Source organism: Phyllostomus hastatus, unplaced genomic scaffold, assembly GCF_019186645.2.
Source record: "Phyllostomus hastatus isolate PE091 unplaced genomic scaffold, TTU_PhHast_1.1 phas_scaffold_78, whole genome shotgun sequence".
In the NCBI taxonomy this organism is placed as follows: domain Eukaryota; kingdom Metazoa; phylum Chordata; class Mammalia; order Chiroptera; family Phyllostomidae; genus Phyllostomus; species Phyllostomus hastatus.
The window spans coordinates 82559919-82586278 of NW_025334041.1; the positions used below are offsets into that span (position 1 = coordinate 82559919).

A 26360-nucleotide genomic window follows, 5' to 3' on the forward strand; every position below is an offset into this window, starting at 1 on the left:
AGTTAAGGTGGGCATGAATGTTTCTCCACAAACTCATAGGGACAAAAAAAATGCATTACTTTATTTTTGTAAATCAATTTCACCTGTTCCAGAGCTCCTGGACACTTCAAAAGGAAAATATTTTTATCTCAGACATATTGGAAGGAGGCATCTTTCTCCCTAAACTTGAACATGAATTCATGAGACTTATGTGGCTCCCAGCAAAGCGCAAGAGAGTCTGGTTCCTTTGACTGGCACTGAGAAGCTCATTATCTGTGCTCACTCAGCCAAAGGGTAGGCAACTCTATCCTTCCACATCAAAGTATGGGCCACCTCATCCTCATCCTCAAGGCCATGACTGTGGCCAGCCTCCATCCCCTCCCTCCCCTCCATCCCACCAGAGCTAGTGTCACTTTGGGAGAAGCAGCATGGGAGCAGGGCACAGGTCTGTGTCACTTGAAGACCAAAACAGCCATCCTCACTCTCACCTCAGGGAAGGGCCACTTCTGCCTCCTCACTTTTTATAGAAGAAGAAACAGGAATTTACCTATCATAGTGATTAAGTGTGTCTTGAAAGGAGAGTATTAAAAACACGTGCTGAGTCTTTGCATTCTTGGGCTTTCGGGGGATAATCCGGTAACTCCATCTGAGGCTAATGAGAACCCCTTACTTGACAGATACCGTGTATGCCTGTGAAGGCCTGAGGCCTGCGCTTTCCCTGAGAGGTCTCTGCCTCAGCCTCTGACCACAGAAATCAAACCAGCTTCCTCAACACTTAACCCTCGGAGAGTACCCGCAGTGAACCTCTGCCCTGGAAGGAATTTATTGCCAGCCTCCTCTATTCAAAGGACTTACTCTCAAACCTGAGGGTGAGATGCTGGTCTTTGGATCCAGCATCAGTTGCTGACTTCTCCTGCCCCAACCATCATTGCAGCTACAGGGGATGAAAGCCCTCAGCTTGCGGTCCAGCACGGCCAAGTCTCAGAGTGCCAACTCTGACATGAATGAGGAGTGTCACACCCAGCAGGGGGCAGGTCCACGATTCATCTGTAGCCCCAAACCCCAGTCCCAGTGTATCTGTGGGAAACCCCAGTCCCTCAGACTGGGAACCAAGGAAAAAAAGAATTCCTGGCTTGCTCTTATTTCTCCACAGGGCCTGGAGCAGCCCTCTGAAATTGACCCCTTATCTTGGCTCTTCCAACCACCCCTGACCCCGTCTAACATCCTCAGGAAGCTAGATCCTTCTCTGTCACTTGCCCTTCCCCACCTTAACCAGGACCTGGTGTTTTACATCAGTCCACATCTCTGGAACCACACCTGCTGTCTACTGGTCACACAAAATGCCACATCCTGGGGCCCACCAGGGAGAACTTAAAAACTGCAGAAAGATTTCCTGTACTTTTTTTTTAAGATTTTATTTCTTTTATTTTTAGAGAGAGGAGAAGGGAAGAACATCAATGTATGGTTGCCTCTCGTGTACCCCCTACCAGGGACCTGGCCTGAAACCCAGGCATGTGCCCCGACTGAGAATTGAACCAGTGACCCTTTGGTTCGCAGGCCCGTGCTCAATCCATTGAGCTACACCAGCCGGGGCCAGATTTCTTGTACTTCCATTGCTAGCTCTTCCTCTAGTTGGTGAAAACAATCTTTAAAAATTCCAACCTCACCTCTGCTACAACCAAAAAAAAGGCAAGTCCCACCCCCACACACTTGAGACAGGCAGGACCTGTGTACAGTCTATTGTAACCATGACTGCCCCCCTCCGACAGGAGCAGAGTAGCTGGGCTGTCAGGGCCCAGCAGATATCAAAAGGACACTTTCCTGCCACCACTGAGGCCACCAGCACACTCGTGGGCTGCTGGAGAAAGCCAGGGAGCTGGGCATCTCCAGCAAAAGGATGTGAGTCAGCCTCCTGTTGGGTTGGAGCCAGTGCTGTGCTAGAGCTCGCTTGGCTCATGAGGGCCAACAGTGAGCATCACTTTCTGGCTCTACTTTCAGTAAGGTCACACAGATAGCAGTAGACCACTGGTTGGGAGTGACAAGCTGAGAGTTACAGTTTGGGAACCAGGGACCAGAGCCAAAAACAGAGGGGAATTTAGGAGGGAAGGCCACAAAGTGAGCAGTCTTTGGAGACGCAGGTAACACAAGCACAAGCCCCATCCCCACCCCTCTCCCTGCTGCTTTAATGTGGAGAGCCAGGCAGGCCCCTGGCTGCCAGGATCCTCACAACTGTCCCTGCAGGAACCCTGCACGCTCCTTCAGCTCCCTCACCCACAGATTCTCTCCCTTCCCACACGCCCTCCCCAGCCCAAAGATAATGCAATCAGTTGCTCACACTATTTCTCTAAAAATTGGCTTCACATTCCTGAGCTCTCACTCACTCTCGGGGCTTGAACTTTCCAACCAAGTGGTGGTTGTCCTCCCTTCATGCCCATTTCCATCCTTCCTCATTTTTCCTACATTGCTCATTCCATTTTCCTCCGACCACGGCCACTGTTCAAAAACCAAATGCCCAAATCCACCATGTTCAGATCCCTCTCCTCCTTGCAAAATTCTCCTCCTCCTCTCCTCGCAGAGACCCCAGCCCCCTTTGACATCTGCCCATCTCTTTTGCTCCCCACAAATGAACTAACCCATAACCTTGAGAGAGCAGAGGGAAGTGAGGATAAACCCAAGAACACCAGCCTTCCTTTGTTCCCATGTGGGACGAAGTCATTACTTTGGAATGTTCCCATGTGGAAATAAGTCATTACTAATAAGGTCACTAAGGTCAGACATATCTGAGGGCTATTAAAAAAAAAAAAAAAGCCCACAGGCCCTGTCTCCCATAGGCCTTAGACACTGGCAGCTGAGATATGCCAGAGATGGCCCAAGACAGAATGCCTGCATGAGGCAATGACCCTCCTTCCACCAAATGGGGCTTAAAGTGACTGCGTGTGTCATGGTTATCACTTGGATAAGCTATAGCATCACGGCCTAATGTCCAATTTTTACACAACCACCACCTCTTCTGGTACAGACAGTGCTTTATTGTTACACGTTCTCTCATTTAGTCCTGGCAGCAACCCTGAGGTAGTATTATTATCCCCACTTTACAGATGAGTAAACCAATGTCCCTAGGTTAGATTACTTGCTGAAGATCATGCACTTATTAGGGCACAGCCACTGATAATTCCAAACCCAAGGGGACTCTTTTGGGTAGTTCACAGGCTGCTGCCAAGGAAAGTAGAGCTGAAAACTTCAGCTGGGAGGGGCTGGGTCATTCACTGGAGCTCAAGGTGGGGCGAGGGGATCCCTCACCAGGGATGACTGAGGCACATTCACAGGCCAAGACCAGAACTGAGCAAGAGAAGCCTAAAGCATCTGTGAGTTGTGAAGCAGGAAGAAGTCTTTACGTTTGGTGGGAGTTGATAGTGTCTTCAGATATGCACAGAGCCCAGCTTCCAGGGACTGGAGAAATGAGATGCGTCCAGCAGCTGCAAGTCCAGGGGTGGCCACAGGGCAGGTGGGGTGGGGCAGGGGGAGCTGCTGCTGAGTGGCCCCATCTCAGCTTGGCCAGCAGTGTGGTGACCTTGGGGCAGTGGTCCTTTAACTTTGTTAAGGCCTTGAGAATCTGATGAGAGTCATATAACCTCCTCCCAGAAAAACATAGACACGCACATACAGACAACATTTTGCATACGGTTTCAGGGAGTCCGTGGACCCCACTGGAGAGCTGCTTTAGGGCAAGGGTGTCAACCTGAGTCAAGTCACAGATACAAACCTATCTTTAAACTGTTTGTATGCTTGTATTTCCCAGGACTGTTCCCCTTTTGTTGTTCCCTACTATTTAGAAGGTTGTGAAAATTATTTTTAATGAGAGCCAAGGAAAGGGAGTCCAGCCTATACTGCAGACAGAGAAAGGGCAGCTGTGCACGGCCCTGGTGGCAGCCAGGGGGCAAAAACAAACAGAAAGGTGGGGTCACATGTGCCACTGTCCTTCCACCCAGAAGGTCACTTTGGGAGGTATTCTCAACTCAAGAGCAGGGTGAGAAGTGATGGGGGCGTGGGGGTGCAGGCAGTGCTTTATTTTCTTTTAGAAAGGAAAGCCCTTCTGTCACTGGCTAGAGGGTCTAAAGCTCTGCAGGCAGTGCCCCCCTCCCAGCCTTCCCCTTTCTTCCCCCTCTGAATAAACCTGAGCAGTGGCCTAGTCATCCATGCACATTTGGCCAGGCCCTATGAACACTCATATATACACGTACTCTTTTGTGAAAGAAGGAAAACTGGGATGGAGGCAGATCTCAGGACAGAGAATCATGTTGTGATGCAGGGATCATGCACTCCCCACAGAGAACTAGATTAACTGGGAGAATCGGCAAAACCACCCAAGGACTCAGTGCACATGTACCCCCAACACCTCCACAGCTCCTCCTTCTGGCCAGGGTCCAACCAGAAGGCAAAGTCATAGCTATGTCTTATGTCCCTCTCCAAACTTACAGGCCCAAATTAGTGGGCCAGGGCTGAAGGGGGTCACAAGGGCTCAGAGGGCATGGGTGGCAAATGTCCTGATTCACTGCAGAAAGAAGTTCTTATCTCTCATGGGAACCAGGAGTCAGGACTCAAAGGGCTGGCCCCAAGCCCATCCAGGCCCAGAGAGGGCAGGCACTGAAGTCAAGTGATCACTCAAAGGCCAAACAGAACTCAGAGGCCATGACTGTCTTCCAGGCCCGGTGACCCCAGCATCCCAGGGGTCATTCCACTAAGGTGTGGAATAACCACTGATGCATTAGTCACTCATGCACTAGTGGTCACTTGCCCAGCCCTAAATGGAGGTTTCATCACATGTTGCCAGAGGAGCCCCAGTTAACCGAATGTGGGCTGGGCTCGGGCAAGGATCAAGCAGGAAGGGTGGAGGGAAGCCACCAAAGCCACTGCTCCTCTTGCCTAGGGCCAGGGGCAGCCGCTCATCTTCAGGAGAGGGAGAGGGAGGATCCTGGCTGTAGCTTGTGGTCCCAGATGGCGGTGCCCCCAGGTCTAAGCCCACCTTGTCTCTAGCCAGAAGTTCTCTCTGTCGCCGTCGCTGCTGATGTCGACCAATCAGGAGGAGAGTCAGGGATGCTGCAAGAACTCCCAGGAAGAAGCCGGCCAGTCCAGCCCCCACTGTGTGGGCCCGGCTTGGGGGGGGCCGAGGGCTGCCCCATACCAAGCTGTAAGCAGCTACCACACGGGCTGCCCCACCCTCCTGACATTCACAAGCATAAGCACCCATGGCCCCTGGGGTTACTACCACCTCTAGCCCATCCCGCCGGGAGGTAAGAGCAGTCACTCCACTGGGCTGGTGCCACACACAGGATGCCCAGGCTGAGCTTGGGGAACATGGCAAGACCACATGCGCAGCTGTAGCCACGGGAACTTCAAACACAACTGGGTGTTCTGGAGAGAAACAGCAAAGGCACAAAAGGTAGAGAGGCTATAGGCTGAGGGTGCAATGGAGAGAAACGTGGGGGGGTATCAGATAGGAGAAGGGGCTATGGGGGCATAGCTAAAGTGGATTCCCTAAGAGGACAAGGCCCTAGGCCCCCAGCTGCCACATCTTCCAGGGTCCAAGTTTTAATGTGGTGTCCAAAATAGATCATTTTCTAGCCCCTTTCCACCCACTCCACCCACATTTCCCTAAACCAGACAGACCTCCAGGCTCTTTAGGACACAGAGAAGCGACATCTGCTGACTCTATGTCTTGGACCAGCCTACAGAGAAGAGAATATTGGTAAATCCAGGGTCGACATTCCCTTCCATCCTCCTCAGTACCACTAAACGTTCACTCACTCGTTACATCCCCCATCATCTCAGAAATCACTCCTGAAATGATCAGTCAATGTGCTCATCATTAAAACTTCCCCCAGTACCTATTACACTCTTCATGACATTTGCCATGTCAACTTCTACACATATTCTAGCAGCCCATAGGAAATTAAATTTGCACCAGGTCTGTTGGAAAGATGTTTGGTGGGAACTTTCCAAGAAATATAGCCATCTGTCAAGAGCCACAAGAGTTCTCTGGGAAAAAAATTTTTAAAACTACAGGGTGTCTTGTTTTCTGTTAAGAAAAAAGAGAAATTTCTTCTCTACAAAAGTTAATCAAAACTCTGTGAGGGTCAGTGAGATGACTTTGTTATACAAAGCACCTCTCCTCTGTGCAGGAACTCTTTCTTCAACAGCCGTTTTGGTGTCCATTGGCCTGCAACAGATCTGCTTCAAATAAGACAATCCTGGTACTTTCAGGATTTCAGTGGACTGTGTCTGACAGAAGGACAGCAAGACAGACTGCTCACTTTGAACTTCCTGGCACCACTCCCAGAAGGAGAGAGGCCAGTGAGACCCTTAGTGGGCCGTCAGTGAAGAGCAGGTGGGAGCTGGGTCTGAACACACAAAAGCCTCAACCAAAGTAGGCTCTGTTTGAGTGTGAACTCCTCCACTATGAGCTGAGGTCCTGAAATGAGCTCTGAGACTGGTATGAATACATTCAAGCCTCCTGGGCAAGCCTCTAGTTTGCTCAATCTAGCTGAAAGTGGGGGGATGAGGAAGGCCATGGGTGTGGTTATAGCCACAGGCACTTCATGGTCCGTGTTTTCTCCCTTGTATGAATTGGGCTATGCAGGGTAGAGTGAAGAGCAGTACCAACCTGGTCATTTCTTGTATTACAAAGTAGTACGCTGGCATGCACACACACCCCACATCCTCCCCACATATATATGTTGAGGAAACCCCAAGGCTCAAGTATACAGAATACCCAATAACAATGAAATTATTATTTTAATGAATATTAAAACAATAAAGGAAAGAACAAAGTACTTGCTTTTGTCTGAGATGTTTTAAAGTTCTCCCAAAAGAAACTGAAATACCGGGTTAGAGTTCTTAACCAAAAATTAATTCCCAAAGACAAGTACTTTAACTTCTAAAGTATTTGTAAGTTTGGGGTTCAGTAACATGTACAAAGATAAAGTAAATTAACTGAGATTCAAAATAGAAAGTCAGTCACATGGTCCTGGCAGGTCGGGCAGAGGGGCAAGGACACTGACTGAGGTAGTGTGATGGATGCACAGAGGACTTAATAGGGACAGACATTAAAACACACAAGCAATAAAAAGAAGAAACACACGCAGAGGACAGCATTAACCGATGAGAAACAAACAGCTACACGGATGGTCAGAGCCCTGTGACAGCAGGCAAGAGGCCAAGACACAGCCATACTCACCCTCCATGCTCTTCGGCATGAGCCACACACGCATCTAGCCAGAAGCTCCAGGCACAGACAGGGTCTTGGGCCAGGATGCACTCTGAGCAGCTCTGGAGACGGCCACAGTCAGAGGTGTTCACTTGTGTCACCTCAGTGCTGGAGCCAACTAGGAGCCAGCTCTACAGAAAGTGAGTGAGAAAGAGGAATATACTGCATCTCCCAGACTTCAGGGTCACATACTGGCTCAGATGTCTCCCCATCAGGCTCCCCAAAATCCACAACTCACCTGATACAATTTCATATTCTCAACTGGCTGTGGCTCTGGGAATAAGGCAAGATCCTCAAGTACGCTGAGCTTGGCTCCAATCTGCACAGCTCGGTGGAGGTGTCCATCCTCTAGGAAGCAGGCAAGGAGCAGGACATAATGACACAACTGTATCCATGCCTGAGACCCTGGAACCTGTAAGTATGGGACTCTCTCTTTAACGAGAGCATGTGTGCGTGGAGTGGACAATGTACTTAGCTATGAAACATACCTGTCCCCAGGTAGAGCACATCATACTCTTTCCCTGAGAGGCTGGCCACCCTGTGGGCCACGACTCTGAGATAGACTGTGTCCGTAGTGACAAGCAGGGGGTGGCCATCAGCTGGGGACACTGGCCTGTCCATGAGGGGGTGGTCCCGGATAAAGGTGAGCACTCGGTCAGGCAGGGAGAGAGATGAGTCAAACTGCTGCAGCTTCATGTTGTTGGTGACACACTAGTGGAAACACAGGATGGGTGACGACGTTTCCCAGGGGCCAGGAAGTCTCTGTGATGCTGAGTTGGGCTCTTGCTGTACTGAGGCAATGCTGGCGTGGCTCTGGGGAAGGGCTGCTCCAAACCCCTTACCTCTCCCGGTCTGGGCTGGGGTACATCATTGTCCATGACGGGCAGTCCCCTGTTGCAGTCATGTTTCAGCTCTCTGAAGGGACCATCCAGCACTGACCGAACGTCTTGTGGTCGGAAGGCACAGACAGCAGAGATGGCGGCCCCCTCCCTGGAAGAATCCCAGGTTGGAGCCAGGTTATTTGAAGAGAACTAGGGGACAACAACTCACTCCCTCTCAAAGGAGAGGACCCCCAAGATGTGCACGGGAGCAGTGCAGCCTGCGCCGGGGAGAGGCCAAGCCCTCTGGAGGACACAGCACTGACACTGTGCCGCCCTCATGCACCTCCCACCCTGTGACTCTCTCCTCCACACCAGGACCCCCTCACCACTGGGAGGAAAAGATGCCATAAAAGATGGGGGTCCCCACTCCAGTCTTGGGTCGAAGAATGGCCATGTCCTGCAGGACACTGGAGGCCCGGCCATGCTCAGGCCCTGGACACAGCAGGTCGGCCTTCAGGAATGTTGTCCACCTCTGCTGGAGGGTCTTACGGCCCCCAAGATCCCCCTGGGGGTGACAAGAGCATGGGAATTCCTTTTTAGAAGACCAACATTGTAGGAAGAATGTGGAAACCGATACAAGTTTTCCCCAGATGAGGACAGATGGGGAGAGAGATGCAGAGAAATGCAATGACAGGGATACAGACAGAGTAACAGTGCAGGAGAGTAATGCATGGGCAGACAGGGCCACAGTGACAGTAACAAAGTTCACTGTGCACTTATGGAGTGCTGTACTACGTGCATTCCATAACTTACCTCAATTAGTCCTCAAAACAACCCTAGAGCTAGGCCTCACTGATACTCTCACCTGTAAGGAAGCTGAAGAACCTGCCCCGAGTCACAGAGGCAGTAAGTAGTGGAGCAGGGCCTGCAGCCCAGGTCTGTCTGTCAACAGTTCCTGCCTTCAACCTCCACACAAACTAGTCCACCTCCCAGGGACGGTGTGTCACGGGGCAATTGTGGGCTTACGGGGGCTAGAGCCCTTTCCCCATACTCCTCAAGCACCCAGAGAAGAAGACAGGAAAAAAGAAGACAGAGTAGAGCTGCAAAAATGGAGATCCAGAAAAGAAAAGACAGAGGCCAAGCAGAGCAGGAGATGACAGATGGACGGCTGGGATCTGGGATCAGACAAAGAGCTGGGATCAGGGTCTCACCGCGCACACACGGGCCACCCGAGGAACCTTAATGTGCTCATATGAGTCGAATGCTCGGGAAGTCTCCGTAAAGAAGAAGTAGATTTCATCATCTCCATCTTCGTCCCCCCACTCGGCTGGCCTCAAGGCCACAGCTGCGACAAAGGCTGGAGCTGGGGAGACCTGAGGCCTTAGATCCCACGGCCACAGCCTGGGGACCCCACCTCCACCTGCCCTCCCTGTCCCCAGAGCACCCCTCGCCGTCTCCCCACCGTTAAGCCAGGATGGCAAGGTCTCTGTCCGAATCCAGTCCTCAGCACGACCCACAGCCCGGGAGATAATTGGCTCCGTCCCCAGGTAGTTTTTCACAGTGGCGGCATAGAGGACCCCCCCTGCAGAAAGACAGGGAGGAGATGAGCTGTAAGAGACCCACTGAGGAAAGCAGAAGGCATCACAGGCAGAGCAGGGAATAAAGCAGGGGCAGGAACTCTCAGGGGCTCAGTGCCCCTTAAGTGCTGGACACTGCTAAGCACATGACAGGCATCCCCTCACTTGAAATCATCATAGATGCAAAGTGCTCCAAGCCAGGGAGGGGGACCAGCATTAAGGGAAAAGTGCCTGAATGTTAAAATGTGCATGAAGGGAGGCTAAAAGCTGCCCTCGTGGAAATCAGACCATTTGGCTGGTTTGCTTGGTGGTGGTGGTGGTGGTGTTGTTGTTGTTGTTGTTGTCGTCATCTTAGTGATTTCTCTACCCTGTAATGTGTTAATCTACTGTGACTCTCCAGGAAGGGGGTCTGTTTGTAGCATGTCCCAGTTTTACGTAAGTTCACCCACTATGGTAAATGCCTGAAGGAACTAGTGTCCTTCTGAACAGGAGTGGGTGTACACTGCTCTGGAACAAGCCACAACTTCAGGGTGTACTAGCATCACAGGGAATTGGCCAAAGGGCAGATTCCTGGGAGAGAAAGGGAGGCACGGCTCTGTGGGCTGAAGCACTACAGCCACACTGAGCACCACTGCCCAGGGCTTGGATGTGAGCAGAAGAAAATGATTCCGGGCAGGAGAAGGTCACAACACCCCTGGAATTTGTGTATCACAGGGGTTCGGGAGAGAACAGAGTGGCATTCCTTCACCACTTAAATACAGAGCACTGTGCTTTGTATTTGAGCACATGGCTGCCCCCAAGAACCCTCATCAGAGACCGAAGACAAACATTTACTCAGACACCAGGAGGCATGGATGCACAGATGTGTGCAGGAGCCCAGAGGACGACCCAGCCACATCTGACTGAGGGAGCAGCATTTCGGAGGCGACATCTGAACTGGGTCTGAAAAATGAGCATCTGCCAGGTAGAACCACTTCAGGGAGGACGATGGACAGGCGGGAAGAGGGGAGCCACGTTTAGGGATGAGGGGCACTCCCCGTGGCTGAAGTGCTGGTGGCGTACAGGGCCTGCCGGCCAAGCAAGCAGAGATACGGCCGGAGATACAGAGACAGGTACCCAACTGTAATGAGTCTGCTCTGCCAGGACCAAGAACATGGACTTTATCCTACGGGGAAGAGCAAAACTGCAGAGATTTTCTTGAAGACAAGGTGACATAATCAGGTTTTGTTTTTAAGAAGATAATGCCAATGGAGGGCATAAACGAAGGCAGGGGCAGAGGGAATGAAGAGACTTGACTGGGGAGGTATTTCTGAGGTAGAGCCCAATAATAAGACTTGAAAATCAATTGAGTATGAGATGTGCAAGAATGGAGTAAAATGCTGCTCTAAGGTTTCCAGCTTAGAAGACGGATGATAGCAGATGGTGATGCTCTGAGCCAAGCCAGGAAATGACAGGACAAGGCCCATAAAGGAGATGGCTGGAGAAGAAGGGAGCTTCGTTGCTGGATGTGCTAAGATTGAAGCACCTTCGGGGCATCTGGTCAGAGATACCAGGAGGCAATCAAACAGAAAGGGTTAGGCAGTGGGGCCAAGTTATGCAGCTTGGGAGTCATGCTTAAGTTACGACAGGAATGTAATAGACAGGGAGAATGGGAAAGCAAGAGAGCCCGAGGACACCACCATTTAATGGGAGAAGCCACTGAAAGCAACTCAGCAGATCAAGTCAGAGAAGATGGAGAAGCAAAAGAGGCTGGGGAGCCGGAAGCCAGTGCACAGACACCCCGGCAAGGGCCATGGGGCTCACGCCCAGGAGGGAAGCTGTATGGAGTAGGGCCACTGTAAGGGAAAGACAGTCATGCTGCAGTCACAGATGCTCAAGCAAACTGCATGCCTCGGCACCAGAAGGACAACTGCTATTGTTTTAAATTATTTATTTATTTTTAGAGAGAGGGAAAGAGAGGGAGAAAGAGAAACATCGATGTGCAAGAAACACACCAAGCAACTGCCTCCCGCACGCCCCCCGACCAGGGACAGACCCAAAACCCAGGCAATATTCCCTGACCAGGAACCAAACTGGTGTCCCTTTGGTTTGCAAGCCAGCACTCAATCCACTGAGCCACACCAGCCAGAGTGATAACCACTATTTTAAAAACATGTTATGCAGAGCAAAATAGGGTCACAAGTTCCTCAGAGGGTAAAGTGGAGGGTTAGAAACCTCCTTGTGGGGTGGGGAATGGAGACCACACTACCAATCTTTTGAGATTGTGATAAGAATCCAAATGTGTTGGAGCCAGGAAGGCTGGGGTTTGAACCCTGAATACTTACTAGTAGTGTGATCTTGAGCAAATGAACTTTCCTAAGCCTCAAGTTCCTCAGAGCAGCACTGAGGCTTAAGTGGGATAAACACAGAGCCCCAGGTAGGGCATGGCCCATGGCTGGCATTCTATACACAGTGGTTACAGCTCCTTATCAACTCCCATGCTCAAATTGTTGCCAGAGGTGGGGACTATAAACAGGCATCCACTTCCTGGCAGAGGTTTCAGGAGGGAAAAAACCAGGTTTGGGGTACAGGTCCTGGTAGCAAATGGGGCGGCAAATGGGCCCATCTTCTGTGTTTCCAATGGGGGAAAAGGGTGATAAAGAGGCCAAAGTTAGAATGAAAAGTTTCCTAAGTGTGGTACACAAACACTCTAAAACCACAACGCTGGTAGAAGCTGTGTCATGGATACCCTGAGAATGGAGGGAGATGTGGTGGAGACAGGTATAAATGTTTGGGGGGCATGATTTGATGTGTGTGTGAGTGGGGAGACAATCATAACAATTCTGTAAACAGTAAAGGACCTCTAATAACCGTGTGAGGACCCAGTGGTAGATGATGGTTAAAGGATCCCAAAATTTTCTAAGGGATCAACAGGGGCGCTCAGCAAATCTGGAGCCTAGAATTGTCGAGGAGCACACTCAGAATGGAACAGCAGAGGGGGACTGACACTAAGGGACAGTAGAAGGGATCAGACACTTTGGGAGGAAGTAGCAGGGTTCCAGGTGTTTGAGTACCAAGGGGCTTACACAGAAGGAACATTAGCCATCGGCCAAGGAGGCCACAGGATCACCATGTCCTAGATTCACCAGGGCAGTCTCACTTCCAACTAGTCTGTTGCACTACCCACATAATAAAATACCCCTGCACATGGAGTTTTTCCTGGATTACTACTGAATAGACTGAGTCAGTAGACATCAAAATATACATTTGCTACTGGCAAAAGGTGATGTGCAAAAGAAAAAGATGCCCACAGTGTCGAGTTCAGCAAACAAGCTGGTTAGAACAAAACACTGAGTACAATTCAACTTGATTTTTAAAGACAGGTGTACATGTCTGCAGACACAGGGAAGGCTGTTGAAGGAGCTACAACTCTACAGTGTTAATGATGTTTGCTTCTGACTAATGAAATTACAAGTGATTTTTATTTTTTCCCGTATACTTTTTGTATTCACTGAAAGGTTTTTGTAGTTGGCATCTTTTAAGTTTATAACCCCTCAAATTAAGATATTTTCATTTTGGTAATACAAAAATAAATTCAAAAGACTGGAAGCTGAAAATGAGGGAAAATCACAATATTTGTGGAAGTCGATCCACAACGCAGTCAGTCCTGCCCAGGCCTCCCAGTGAGCACAGGCCTCCCAGACGGGTTGGAGCCCAGCACTGACAGGCTAGGGTAGTGTCACAGCAATAAATACTTCAATACTCTGGGGTTTCGAATTTTCACTTTCTTATCAAAATGCTCACCTTTAAAGGTTTACAGTAGGAAATACCATTCATTAGCATTAGGAAGTGATTTTAACATGCCCTGGCTTTCCTTTCTCCACTCCCTTATCTCCATTTCCTTATCTAAGGATTGGGACAGCTAGATACTTTTCTTTTAAAAAACAGCCTATTGTTTGGACCTAATTAGATAGTTAGAGATGTAGCATTTACCTTTTTCTCTGTTGGCCACATAACAGTCTTATTTCAGTGTGTGAGTGTTAGTCTTTGGGCACACACCAGGACTTAAAGGAGTAAGCTTGGATCCAAAATGCTGGCAGCACCCAATGCATCTGGAATGTCTCCAGAGTGCTCCTTGGCAGATGCACTAACCACAGGATGCAATGAGACCAAAAGGAGATGATAAAAACACAGGACACGTTCCCAAAGCGAAAAACAAAAGCTCCCTCCTTCTGCTCTTCTTGATGAAAGCATTATTTTTTTATAGGAAGTGATAGGAAGGACCACAGATGACTGACTGCTGTCTGTGGCCTAGGTACCTGGGTGGGTATGCTCTCAGAGGAGGGGACACTGGTGGAGGAGCAGGTTTGGGGGAACTGAGTGAAGATGATGAGCTCAGTTGGGACATGCTGATTTTGAGATTACTGTGGGACATCCAAAGTGGAGATCCGGAAGGCAGCTGGATAAGTGGCCCGTAGCTGCAGATAATGTCTAGCAGACATCAGGATGCAGTGGAAACAGAACCCACAGAGCTGGTTTTAGAAGATTAGGAAGGCATTGGATTTGGGAGACATCAGAATGCAGTGAAAACAGAATCCATTAGGCTGATTAAGATCATACCCATATAAAACAAGAAGAGAAGAGGATCTTGGGTGGAAGTCTAATGGGCTCCAACATTTATAAAGATGAGCAGAAGACAAAGACCCTACAAAGGACACTGAGAAGAAACTGCCAGTGTTTTTAGGCTAATGTGAATGTTATTGTCAAAATACTTGACAGTATTTCTGAATCTGACTGGAGCAAATAGAGACACTGGGATCATTTTGTCGATTTTACCTAAGTGCAGTACAAATAAATGTCATGTTTAAAGACAAGATTTCAGAAGCTTTTCCCAAAATAAATATAAGTACCAATAAACACATAAAAAGTTGTTCAATCTCACTAATAAAAATGCAAATAAAAAATACACAAATGGGACTTTGGAGGTCACTGTTTGCATGTTTATTACATATGTTACTCAGGACTGACAAGGATGCAATGAAACAGGGCCTCTCATCTCGGCTGGTGGGAATTCCGACAAATCCATCAAGCACCATAAAAATCTTTACACCCGTTGGCCCAGCAAAGCCTACTTTTTGGATTGACTCAAAGGCAGTTAATTACATTTATGTAAATAATTTATGTAAAAATATTTCTACTACAGCAATATTCATAAAAGCAATCATTTAAAAATCTGAATGTATAATTTTATGGGAATAATTAAATTGTGCTATATTCATATGATAGAATAGTATATAATCATTAAAATCATGTTTTGAATAATTAAAGAATTTCTATGATGAGAAAATTATTAGTGAGATATGCATAATAATTCTAATTTATTATAAATACACAGACAGAAAAAATACTCTAAAATAACAATAGCAGTTACTTGGTAATGATTGAATTGCATATGAATCTTTTACTTTCATCTTTAACATTTCCATATTTTCTACAATGCACATTGTAATTTTTATCATTTAAAATATATTACTTTATTATATTCTAGTACTACTTTCATTACTAAAACATCTTTTTATTTCAAAATACTTCGATTTCTTTAAAGACATTTCTATATCTCCTAACTAGAAATTTCAGTTCTAGTTCTTCCCTAACATTGGCACTATTTTCTATTCTGCTGTTTTCAAAACAGAGGACATAATGGACCAACATGGAAAACTGGAGCTAAATACTGCCATTTATGTCAGACCAAGAAAAAATTTAAATTATAGCCCTAAAAAGTAAGAACTTGAGAGAAAAATGTATAATATTGGCTTTGACTGTGGCTTGGATCTGAAAAGGAGCCAGAAGGTTCTGTGTTAACTGTCTAAAGCCAGTCACTCTAAACTGTTAGAAAGTGATTTCTGATCACTGCTATCAATTATAGATGAAACCCAACACAGTTTCATTAGCTGGAAGACAAAAAGACTTGAAACCTTTTTGAAAATGTTATTCCTTTTTGAAAATTATCATCCTCATACAATGATCTTATTTATGAAATCTGTGCCCTTAAACCACATGCTAATGCAAATCCACTTGCTGACTGGAACATTGAGAAATTACAAGCAGAAGGCTGAATGTACTTAAAGTTTACTGCTTGAAAAAAAAAGAAAATATGTTAAACGATTATCTTAGATTGCTGCAGCTGAAAATTTTTTCTAATAAACAATTATGTAGAATCAAGAGACATTCACAACTGCTGTCTTTCCTAAGGATCCCAATGACTGGCTCAGAGTTTTTGCCAAACATGCTTGATCAAAAAGGCAAGAAAAATAAACAATTAGTTAAATTGTCATTCAAATATGTGTGAGTATAGACAAGGTCTCATCAATTTCAACTATAGATGAATGATAAAAATAACCCAAATATTGTATTGACTAGACACTTAAATTCACTTTTAAAACATTAATTATCTGACTAAAAGCTATTTAATTCATATAGATTTTAAGACTTGTCCTATCATATCACACCCAAGAAAAAGATTTTGTTGTTAGAACTTACATCCCAATTTTTGTTTTTCATAAAATATTACCCAGAAGAATAAGTAAAATTAATTTTATGACAAAAGTTCACAGCAGAAGTTGGTGAAGAAAGAAAAAAACAGTTTAATGAATGATGCTGCGTCCACTGATTAGCTAGTTGGGAAATTTACTTCTCCATCATTCATCAAAATAAGTTCTAAATAAATCAAAATGTTAAATGTCTGGGGAAAAATGTTAAGGAAAAAGTTTTATCTACTCTCTACCTGAAGAAGGACTTAGCTTTAAAATATATAGTTAGAAAGGAAAAGCTGTAGATCAGAATGCTAATATCCTACCTGATAATTTGCCCAAGAACATAAGCAAAGGACTTATCAGAAGAGAAATAAAAATAGTACTATAACATGAAAAATGTCCAACTTCACTAATATTCAAAGAAATACAGATTAAAACAAGGTATTATTTTTAGCTTCAAAGATCTTTTAAAATGACAACAATACATTCTGGTAAAATTTATGTGAGAAAAAAAACACTCTCAGTTACTGCTGATTTAGGGTGTGAATTGGTACACTCTTTGTAAAAACCTAATTAGCAATAGATAATGAGCCATAAACTGTTCACACCCTTTGATATAGTAATCTAGTTTCATAAGTCCTAAAAAGACAATCTAAAATGGGGGCAAAAAATTATGCACAAAAATGTTGATTATAATGTTAATGGATAGTAGCAAAAACTCAGAAGTAAACTGAATAAAATTAATTTATATAAGTTATTTGGAATTGTTTAAATTATTATATGCTCACAGGATGAGCAGCAACATGATGTCATTCAAAATTCTCTTGATAAAGAATTTTTAAATTATACAGAAATGTCAATGATATAAAGTTGCATGACAAAATTTAAAATTATATCCATGTAGTGTGACGTTTAAAAGTTTTATAATATACACACATAAATTTCAACTAACCTGCTTGTTTCACGCTATCATGAGAAAATGGCTGGACTCTCTGAGTTTGAGGGGTGTGTGTGGAATCATCTGACCTAAATGATAGGCTATGTGGCATATAAACAATTCACTTTGTGGCTACCAAAGAATCAAGCACTCATTCTCCAGAACAGGTTTAGGCATAAGCTGTGATAGAACCATTCAACACTTGAGCAATTGTCCATAGTTGTTGAAAGGAAATAACAGCAGGAACTTACTGGATAGTCACTACTAACTCTGCTGAGCAGCGAAGGACTGGCCAGCAAAATATGTGTGTGAGTGTCTGTGTACGTGCACATACACGCTCCAAAGGGTAGAAGGAAATATCCTAAAATACTAACAGTGCTTTTCTGAGTAGGGATACTCTCAACCTGTGCCAATATAATAGCCAAGATACACATATGACTACTTACATTTAAATTGAAATTAAATACAATTTAAACTTCTTTCCTTCAGTCACACTAGTCATATCTCAAGGGCTCAATAGCTACATGTAGCTGGTAGCTACCATATCAGATAACCAAGATGCAGAACATTTCTGTCATCGCACCAAATACTTCTGAACAGTGCGGTTCTAGATTTCGTATGCTCTTTATACTTTTTCCAAATGTATTACAATATGCATTGTAGCAAACTCCTCTTATAAACAGGAAAAATGAGAACAGAAAATGAGGTTAACAGAGAAAACACACTAGAGGTGCAGAGAACACATTCTCTAGGGAGAACCCAGGGAAACAGTACTCTGGAGAACAGCAGGACACAGGCACTCTGGGAAGAATAGGAAGGGCTAGAAAGAGACATGGGAATAATAGACATTCCTAGGAAAGAAAGGACACAGAAATTCCAACAGCAGGGGTGGGGAAGGAAGCAATTACAGCAAGAAGTTACAGGCTCTTGTCTCTCCCACTCACCAGCCATTACAGCTGCTGACCGCTGAGCTGGCTCAAAAGGACATTTCCCCCGGCCACTCTCAATTCTTTCAACCTGCTGGAAACTGGACACAGCCTACAGACCAGAAGGGGGCAATTGGTTTAGGGATCATGGGGAGGTTCATGATGAAAATTACAAAGATGATCAGATGAAGGAAGAGCCCAATTCCCATTCCTCTGCTACCATCCCCATATTCCCAATCTGCTACTCCTGACTCCCCTGCCCATTCCTGCATGACCCACCTCCACCATCCCTCTTTTCATCAGTTTATCCCTCTTCCTTCAATACCCGTAGTCCCCACACTCTAATGAAGGGCCAGCTAGGATAGCCCTAGATGACACTCAGAGGCTGAAGGGCAGATTTTCCCCTGAAATGCTGCTGAAAGGTAGGTTTTGCGGCTGGCTGGAGAACATGCTACAGGACAAGAAAGACCAGGGAAGACAGCAGGCCCCCTGAGGTCTGATACCCTTAGGAAGGGTAAGGAAAAAGAGCAACTGATACAGGACCATCTGGAACCCAGGTGTCGAAAGAGAAGATCCATCCTCTCCCTACTTCCACCCCAAGGGTGAGAGATGGGACCAGAGTCAAGGGTTCAGAAAAGGGGCAAGAGAATCTGCAAAGTCAGTCAGGGCCTGAAGCTGAGGTCAGAATTTGAGCATTTGCTAAGAAAATGCTTTCTTCATCCAGGGACTCTAGAAGGAGTGACCTGGGAGAGGGTGAAAGGTGTAAGAGCCAGCCAGAAGTTACCTTAGCTAAGCATCATGCACTAAGAGAGACTTCAAGATAACATCTAAAAGTAGGAATCAGGGATGATTTCAACCTAAGACTGACAGGGAGCATTAACTGTGGCCGGTTAGGAATCAAAGTTATGGCATGGAAGTGCCAGGCATGGTGTCTCTGGCTCACAAACTAATGTGGACATAAGGTGTTTGCTGGAGACTAAGAACCTGGATCGTAGTTGCAGTAGTAATGTAAATCTATGTCCTCTGGGCAGGAGTATACTACTGGCCCATTCTGACTGCTTGTCTGTTGTCAGTAATTGGCAAGCAAGGTTTTATTTTATGGAGTCTTTAAAAAGGCCTGTTAAAACTAGATGTGATCTGAGGTCCCCACAAAGGGAATACTGGGCCAAAGAGTTTTCCAGAATGGAGGACCAAGCACCTTATTTGTGTGGCAGTGGGAGCATCCTAGCCTGAGGAGAAAGTGACAGTTCAGTGAGAGATTACCAAGGTGTCTGGGCACTTTGGAGACAAGGTTAAAACCCACTGCTGTGGCCCTTCTCTGCCACACTGCCTAGCCTCGTCCCCAATTTACTCTATGTATCCACCTCAGAATAATACTGCTAGACTATCAGTCACTGACTTAATAATTTTTGAGCAAGAGAATGACAAAATGGCTCACTGTTGCCTGAAGTAGAAACTCTTAAGCCCAAGTTATTTATTCTCTAGTATTTCTTAAAATGAACTTCTAACCAAACCTGGATCACCTGTTATTCCTAGAAAACAAATTATGTTTCCCCATCTCTGTGCCTGAAACTGTTCTCATTTCACCAAGGACTGAACAAATGAGCCTTTTCTCAATTCTTATTCTCTTTAACCTTTAGTTACCTTTCGCTACTTTTGACTCACTCCTCTCCTTGAAATATTCTATTTCCTGACTTTCTTGAAACTTCACCCTCCTGGAGTCCTTCCTCCGATCTAATTGTTGCTTCTCTATCTCCTTTGGTTGTTCCTCTTCTTTCTAGCCCCTAACTATGAATCCTAAAAATCTATCCTTAGTCCTTTATGCATATACTTCAAAGATCTCATTTATTCTTCAAGTGACAGCCAGACCTTCTATGCAAATCATTCCCCAAACCCTACAAGTCTGAGGTCCTCCAACTGGAGTCCATGTTTATACTTGACTGCTGCACTTCCTCACAGAGATGGCTTATCAGCCCCTTAAGGCTCATCATGACAAAACTAGTCCTTTTCCAGTTTCCTCGGCTAGAATCATTATGTTATCTAGGTTTATAGACTTTGAACAAGTGAGCCTCCTACTAACTAAACAGGTTATTATAACTGTACAAAGTGGCATTTATTAGAGTTATGAAACAGGCAAGACTGCTCTATTACATTCTCTCGCTGAATGTTGAGATTCTTCACTGTGTCATCACTGTGTCAATCAGCCTATCGGTTGTGGTGAAGGCAAGTCCCTCAAGCTGAACATCAGAGCAAGGTAGGAAGGCTCTCACTCAACCGTGGGGTTGGAATCCATCCTTCCATCTTGGCCAAGGACCTTTCCCAGGTGGTTGGGGAGATGAGCAGGGAGAGATGGTCCCTGTTACATGTAACAGATCAAATGTCACAACAAGTTCAAGCCAGGTGAGGCTTTCTGTGTTGCAAGTTGGTCTACGGGGCCAGGGTAGTGGAGCAGAGCCAGCAAAACTGGATTTGAATCTTGGCTCTGCCTCTGCTAGCTATATAACATTAGATATGGTGCCTAATTTTTCCAAACTTTTGTCCCATTGCCTGTAAAATGACAAGAAATAATACCTAAACATCTGGAAGGGGAGAATTAAACTCAATCGTGAATGTAAAGTACCCAGCACCAAGCCTGGGCCAGAGGTGATACTCAGTTGAATGTGTAGTCTTAATCATTCTAAGTCTAAAATTTTTTTTCTCTTAGCTGATGGAGCTCCCTCTAAAAAAAAAAAAAACAAATTAAAACACTTCCTCATATTGGATGAGCTGTGACAGGCAACACTCCATATCATTGGAACTGATAGGTCCAGTGCTTGAATTTCCTTTTGTAAGAACCTTCATTCCTCTGGGCAATCAACTCTGAGCAAGTAGTTGTGTCTGGAGCAGCTAGCTAGTCAAAGCCCTCAGATAATAGTTAAGTAGAGTCTCAAAGTCATCAGTCTGGGACAGGAGAGTTTCAGCACTAAGAACTTGCTCAAGCAGGTGAGCATTGCCAGACAGCAGGATAAGACAGACAGTTAAAGGCAGAAGAGAGCATTCAGAAAGTCTAGAGGGCAATCTCAGTATGTGACTTGAAGGTTTAACACAGCTGATCTTTCTGCTACAAACAAGCCTTAACAAAAGGATAGTCCTTCATTTCATGAGCCTGCTAGATAGGAGGATTGAGAAAAATTGCTGAAGGTTGTAGGAATGCAGAACACAGAGCCCTGGCTTCGCTCTTGGTGCCGATGTTCCAAGTCACACCAATCCTGACAGGTATATCTAGAACCTTTCTGTCTGGTTACCTAACAACCACTAGGGGCCCACCTCAGAGAGCCAAGGAAGAACAGAAGGCCCTGGGAGACTAACTTGGAGTGACTCGGATATCTATAAGCCATGGTTCTGATATTCACACCCATAGGCTCCACCGCCCGCACAGACTACAACAGGACAAATGTGGCAACGACAGTTCTACAGCTACTTTGTGAGCTTTGTGAGGACTACAGGCAAACTAGATATCCAATTTTACCTGATAGAATACAGAGATTTCCAATATCACCCTGACCTAAGAAGCCTTCCCAGGGTTAGATGAGGGAGTTATCCACATCCAGCATGCGGTCTATCATCCACATTATGAAAAGGGCACAGCATAAACCCAACTAAACCAAGGGCAGCCCAGAGAGACCGACTGTCTATCAACCATACACAATCATAGCATTCTAAGCCAGAGATATGAGAATGGTCTTCAACAAAGACAGGTTTAAAGGTACACGCTGGCTAGATCCAGGTGGCAATGATTACTGGAGACTGCAGAAGGGTCAAATCCAGATCTGCAGTTAAAGATCAGGGTCAGGAAAAGGAGTCACTGCACTCCCCCCTACTGCTGTATGGGGCAGGAAGGGAAGCCACTGGATACGAAGGACGTGTGAGGCTTTCAACTCATCGCAGGGCCTTGTCACAAATATGTGCAGGCAAAGGGCCACTGCCTGACTACTAGATAAGTGATGGGAAAAGATGAGAGTTCAAAAACATTCAGACCTTTTCTGAGATGTCACCAGTCCCAGGCACTTTTGTCACCATGACTAGCCTAGATGTGATTAGGGGTATATATATCCCAAGCCTGCCTGGGTGTGAACAATGAACAGGACCTAGAAGAAAACATGGTTGACAGTGGTCACCTTGAAGGCAAGATCCTGTGTATGGTGCCAGCAGATGCTACATTAGTAGGCAGTGGCCTCAGAAGCTCATAAGAGCAGCAAGTCACAGGCCACACAGAATGAAGTTAACAGTGGAGCTGGGAGAAGGTGGTAAGAGTCACATGCCATGGAGGAAGAAAGAGGCATGAACTGTGCTGATTAAGAAATGGATGCAGAGAAAAGAAAGAAATGGACCCAGGCTACCTGGACAATGCATACATAGGACAAGGGAAACATGAGTTTCTGGTCTCTGAAGTCTCTCCTGAATTTCTCTTCTCCCCACCCCAGCTAGCATCCCTAACTCTCCTCATCACCCCACTACATCTCTCTTCACATTTTGTGTAACTTACCTTTTACAGGGAACCTCCCTCCCCACCCTTCCGTACCCTCCTCCAGTAGCAGACAAAAGCTCCACCCTGTGAGGACATCCCTCACCCCCAATGCTTATCATGCACAAGCGTTGTCCTAAGCATGCTCCCCACCACAGTCACTCACAGTAGACCCTTCCCGGCCTCCCACCCCTGTCACTCACAATAACCCCGCACTTCGGATCAAAAGCGAAGGTGCCACAAGTGAGGAGGTGAGAGGCATTGGCAATGGCGAGAATCTGGACAAAATTGTGACATTCGTCCTGGGGGTTAGAGATGGTTAGAGAGAATCAGAAGCAGCAGGTACCAGGAAAGGTAGGGCAGTGTCAGGCCAGTTAGGTGCAGCTCTTCGATCAGAAATGATGGGTGATGATATGATGTTAGTGTCCCTGCCTGGGCCCATTGGGATGGCAGCACTGCAGGGGACTGACACAGAGTCAGGGCTGGGCCAAGGTCTGAATTGACACTCAGGACAGGCCCCAGATCTACACCTACCTCCTTCTTGCCTTTCTTCCTACAGTTCTGTCTGTGGGCCTCAGGCACTGTCCAGTCAATCTGAGAAAGAAGGAATAACCATTTCCCCCAGATTCTCTCCCAATTCCTCCCAAGTCAAGGTAGGTAACACAGTCCCACATTTGATTGACATTTCCATCAATTTAGAAACTTTAGAGACACGCCAATCACCCCAGAGCAGTGTTTTTAAAACTGGAGGTCTCCACTTACTGACTAATTAAATCAATTGTGAAGTCGTGACTAACGTTATTTTTAATGAAATATATTAGAATGTATCACATATAGGAGAGTAGATATTGGTTCAAGAAAGTTTTCTCTCAGTGCACACTTTGTGTACTGGCTCAAAATGTACCATATATTTCTTACTAAGTGGTAGCCAAAAAAGCTGGAAAGCTACTAACCTAGGATAATGTGATTCTAATGATTCCTCTGCCCACTGTCAACTAACACTTGGTCACTGTGGCCTCCTCCCATTATCATGAGCCTCCCTCACAGCCTCCCAGTTACCATGACCCCCCCCCCCGACTCACCCTCAACTGAGAACTGTAATTGATGACCCCTGGAATCATTTTCACCAATACTTCCCCTCCTACCACACCCCCTGCCCCGCCCCACACATCCAATATAACCATGGACTTAATCACACACTCTGGGGTCTTCCCCACCCTCATCTCTCACCCTGCGGGGTCTCTCCCCTGAGAGAGGCAGAGATAAAGCAAAGATGGTGTCCCGGGCGCCAACATAAAGTGTATGGGTAGCAGGATCCACAAGGAGAACAGAGTAATTGTAGGTCCGAGGGACAGTGAACCGGGTGAGATAGGAGTCAGCCTCTAGCAGAAAGAGAGGGAAAAATTATATCAGCCATTGCGTCATAAAGGTTAGTCCACAAGGGCAACGCTAAAGGGGCCAATTTTTGTTTTCTTCCAAGTACCATTTTTTTAGCAGCGGTCAGGGGGAAAAAATGGAGCCTGACAGGCCATCTAACTTTCCCAAAGATAGATAACTGGTGAGGCCAGAATATTTAGTACACAATCCAGTCAAGGATGCTTTTTCTATAAAAAAATAAATGTCTTATTAAAATAACAGCATAAATATTAAGTCTGTAATTTCCATTCATAGCAACATGACACACAATTTGAAAATACCTATAGAATGTACTTTCCTCTCTCAATTTCCCTTCTTTAAAAAATCACTACTTAATAACTTCTTTTCACTTAAAGGGAAATACTTCACTCTTTTCACTAACACATTAGGAGACTAATCTTCTCTCTCTCCTATAGCCCCTGACCTCCTTCCATCCCCATTCCACCCAAAGAGGCAGAGAGTAGTGGGCAAGAGTGTATGCTTTGGAAATGAGTCAGCCTGAGGTTAAATCTGGCTCTTTCACTTACCAGCTGCATGATCTTGAGTAAGTTACCTGCCCTCTCTACACATTGGTTTCCTCATCTGAAAATACCACCATCCAGGGTTGTTGAGAGAATTCAATGGGACAACATATGTGGAAGCATCTGACACACACTACATGTGGTTCCTTTCTTAAGTATGAACTCTGTATTGGCCAAATCTAAATCTCATATCAGCATGCAAAACTCCTATCCACTTAAAGATTATAACAAATCAGTTCACATAATTCACCTTCTTAGGTCAATGTCTGGCTCTGGGGCTCCTATACCTGCACCAATACAGCTCCTTTCTGCCTGCTTCATCTCCTCAGCTACCATCAAGAACTGAAAGAATGGCCAACAGCCTTCATTCCTAGATTTGCTGATGTATGGAGCCCCACCCATCTTCCCACACCCATATTCCTAGCTGTGCAGTGTCTCTCCTGTTTAGAATAAGCCCTGGTTCCCCCAGCCTCCCTTTGTATCCCCAGCTCTGCTTCATCTCACCATCTAGACCTCTCTGGATTCCTGGACATCAACCCAGGCTGGCAACCTCAACTCTATGTAGTGGCTATTGCTCCAGCACACACTGAAAACCCAGGCTTTGACCACGATTTTGTCTCCTGGATTCAAAACATGCCTATAGGTCACTGGTCTGAAGTTTGGACTCTAAATTACTAGCACACAGTTTTAGGTTTTTGCCAATAGGTTGTACTCTCAGCTTCACTGGATCTGTCTTCCCAAAGTGCTAACATTCAATCCCGCTGTGAAGAAAACAAGATTTACAGCCACAGTCCTGCCCACCTCAGCAGAGAGCCTTTAAAGTGGTCCAATGACCACTTTCAACCTTGCGGCATCTCCTGGCTTCTTTGACATCTTTTGAAAGGGCCATATCTCCCTCCCTCTTTTTTCTTTTTGAAGACTTTAAAAATCATGTAAACAGAATTTTAAGTCAACTCACTGAATGGTTCCCCAACATTCAATATAGGGAATGGGTAGAGAGAGCAAGTAACGTTAGGAAAGTAGGGTTATGATGGATCAGATAATGGGAGAATGGGAGTTGGTGTCAGATGTGAGAGGACTGGAAAGTGGGTTAGAAAAGATTAGGGTTGTGAGCAGGGTAAAGAAGGTGGGGGGATAGAGCTGATGGCATGGGAATGAATCTGAGAAGTGGGCGGGTGAAAATGCTGAGCTGGTAATCAGAAGAATGGGTGGTTGGAGTAGAATAAAAGATCTCTGGGTTTCTTAGCAAGATGGGCATCTAACTGGCGTGACCCACACAGGCGGGTCTGGTAGGAGGGTAACACGGGAGAGCGAACTTCGAAATGGATGACCTCTGGCAACTCCCATCCCCTCCCTTGGCCTCAGTGCCCGAGCCTGCACGACGACAGACTTAATGCTCCCGCGGTCCTGCTCATAAGGGGCCGCCAGGGTGTGTCAAGGGAGCCCAGCCGCGAGGCCCTGGCCCACGACATGGTGGAGCAGCCCCGCGTAGGCGTCTCGCCTGGATTTGGACGAGGGTGGGCATCGCACTACGCCGCGCACCGCTCGGAGGGGCCCCGGGTGCGGCTGCCCTGGTCTGGAGGGTAGATGGGTGTAGGCACCTGCGGGCGGGGCCTGAGCGCGGCACGAAGGGCTGAGGGCGAGGGCGCCCGCGTCTTACCGGAGATGGAAAGCGAGGTCCTGGGCACCGAGCGGGGGACGCGGCTGGACACCTGACCGCTCAGCACCGCCAACAGCAGCAGCGGGAAATGCGACCCGGAAGGCGGCCCGGGGCCCGGGCGGGGCCGCACGGCAGAGGCTGGCATCTTTGGCTCCGCCTGGCCGCCGGGTGGGGCGCACTCCACCGCTTCAGCTCAGGGCCGCGGAACCGCTGGCCTTGTTCTCTCCAGTGTCTCCTGGTCCG

The 26360-nt window shown here is 46.6% G+C and overlaps 1 protein-coding gene across 4 annotated transcripts; it reads right to left on the minus strand.

Annotated features, from left to right (window-relative positions):
* On the minus strand, nucleotides 1-26360 carry SEMA4F (ssemaphorin 4F). Of its 4 annotated transcripts, XM_045828485.1 has the most exons (14): nucleotides 26118-26360; nucleotides 23751-23902; nucleotides 23055-23114; nucleotides 22724-22822; nucleotides 18035-18128; nucleotides 9527-9646; nucleotides 9276-9427; nucleotides 8451-8629; nucleotides 8086-8233; nucleotides 7732-7954; nucleotides 7482-7591; nucleotides 7214-7374; nucleotides 5647-5705; nucleotides 1-5391 (listed from the first exon to the last, which is right to left on the minus strand). In XM_045828485.1, exons 1-14 carry the CDS (start codon nucleotides 26260-26262, stop codon nucleotides 4781-4783), a joined length of 2313 nt encoding a protein of 770 aa, XP_045684441.1. In that variant the 5' UTR covers nucleotides 26263-26360; the 3' UTR covers nucleotides 1-4780. The 4 variants fall into 4 exon arrangements, with proteins under 4 accessions (XP_045684441.1, XP_045684442.1, XP_045684443.1 ...); XM_045828486.1 differs by lacking the exon at nucleotides 22724-22822; XM_045828487.1 differs by lacking the exons at nucleotides 18035-18128; nucleotides 22724-22822; nucleotides 23055-23114; nucleotides 23751-23902.

Excerpts from the sequence above, each read along its gene's own strand:
- SEMA4F (XM_045828485.1), bottom strand. The coding sequence starts at position 26,262 with ATGCCAGCCTCTGCCGTGCGGCCCCGCCCGGGCCCCGGGCCGCCTTCC. Across the intron at positions 23,903-26,117 it reads GACCTCGCTTTCCATCTCCG|AGGCTGACTCCTATCTCACC; the intron begins GTAAGACGCGGG and ends TCTTTCTGCTAG. Across the intron at positions 5,706-7,213 it reads CATGCCGAAGAGCATGGAGG|GCTGGTCCAAGACATAGAGT; the intron begins GTGAGTATGGCT and ends TCTTCTCTGTAG.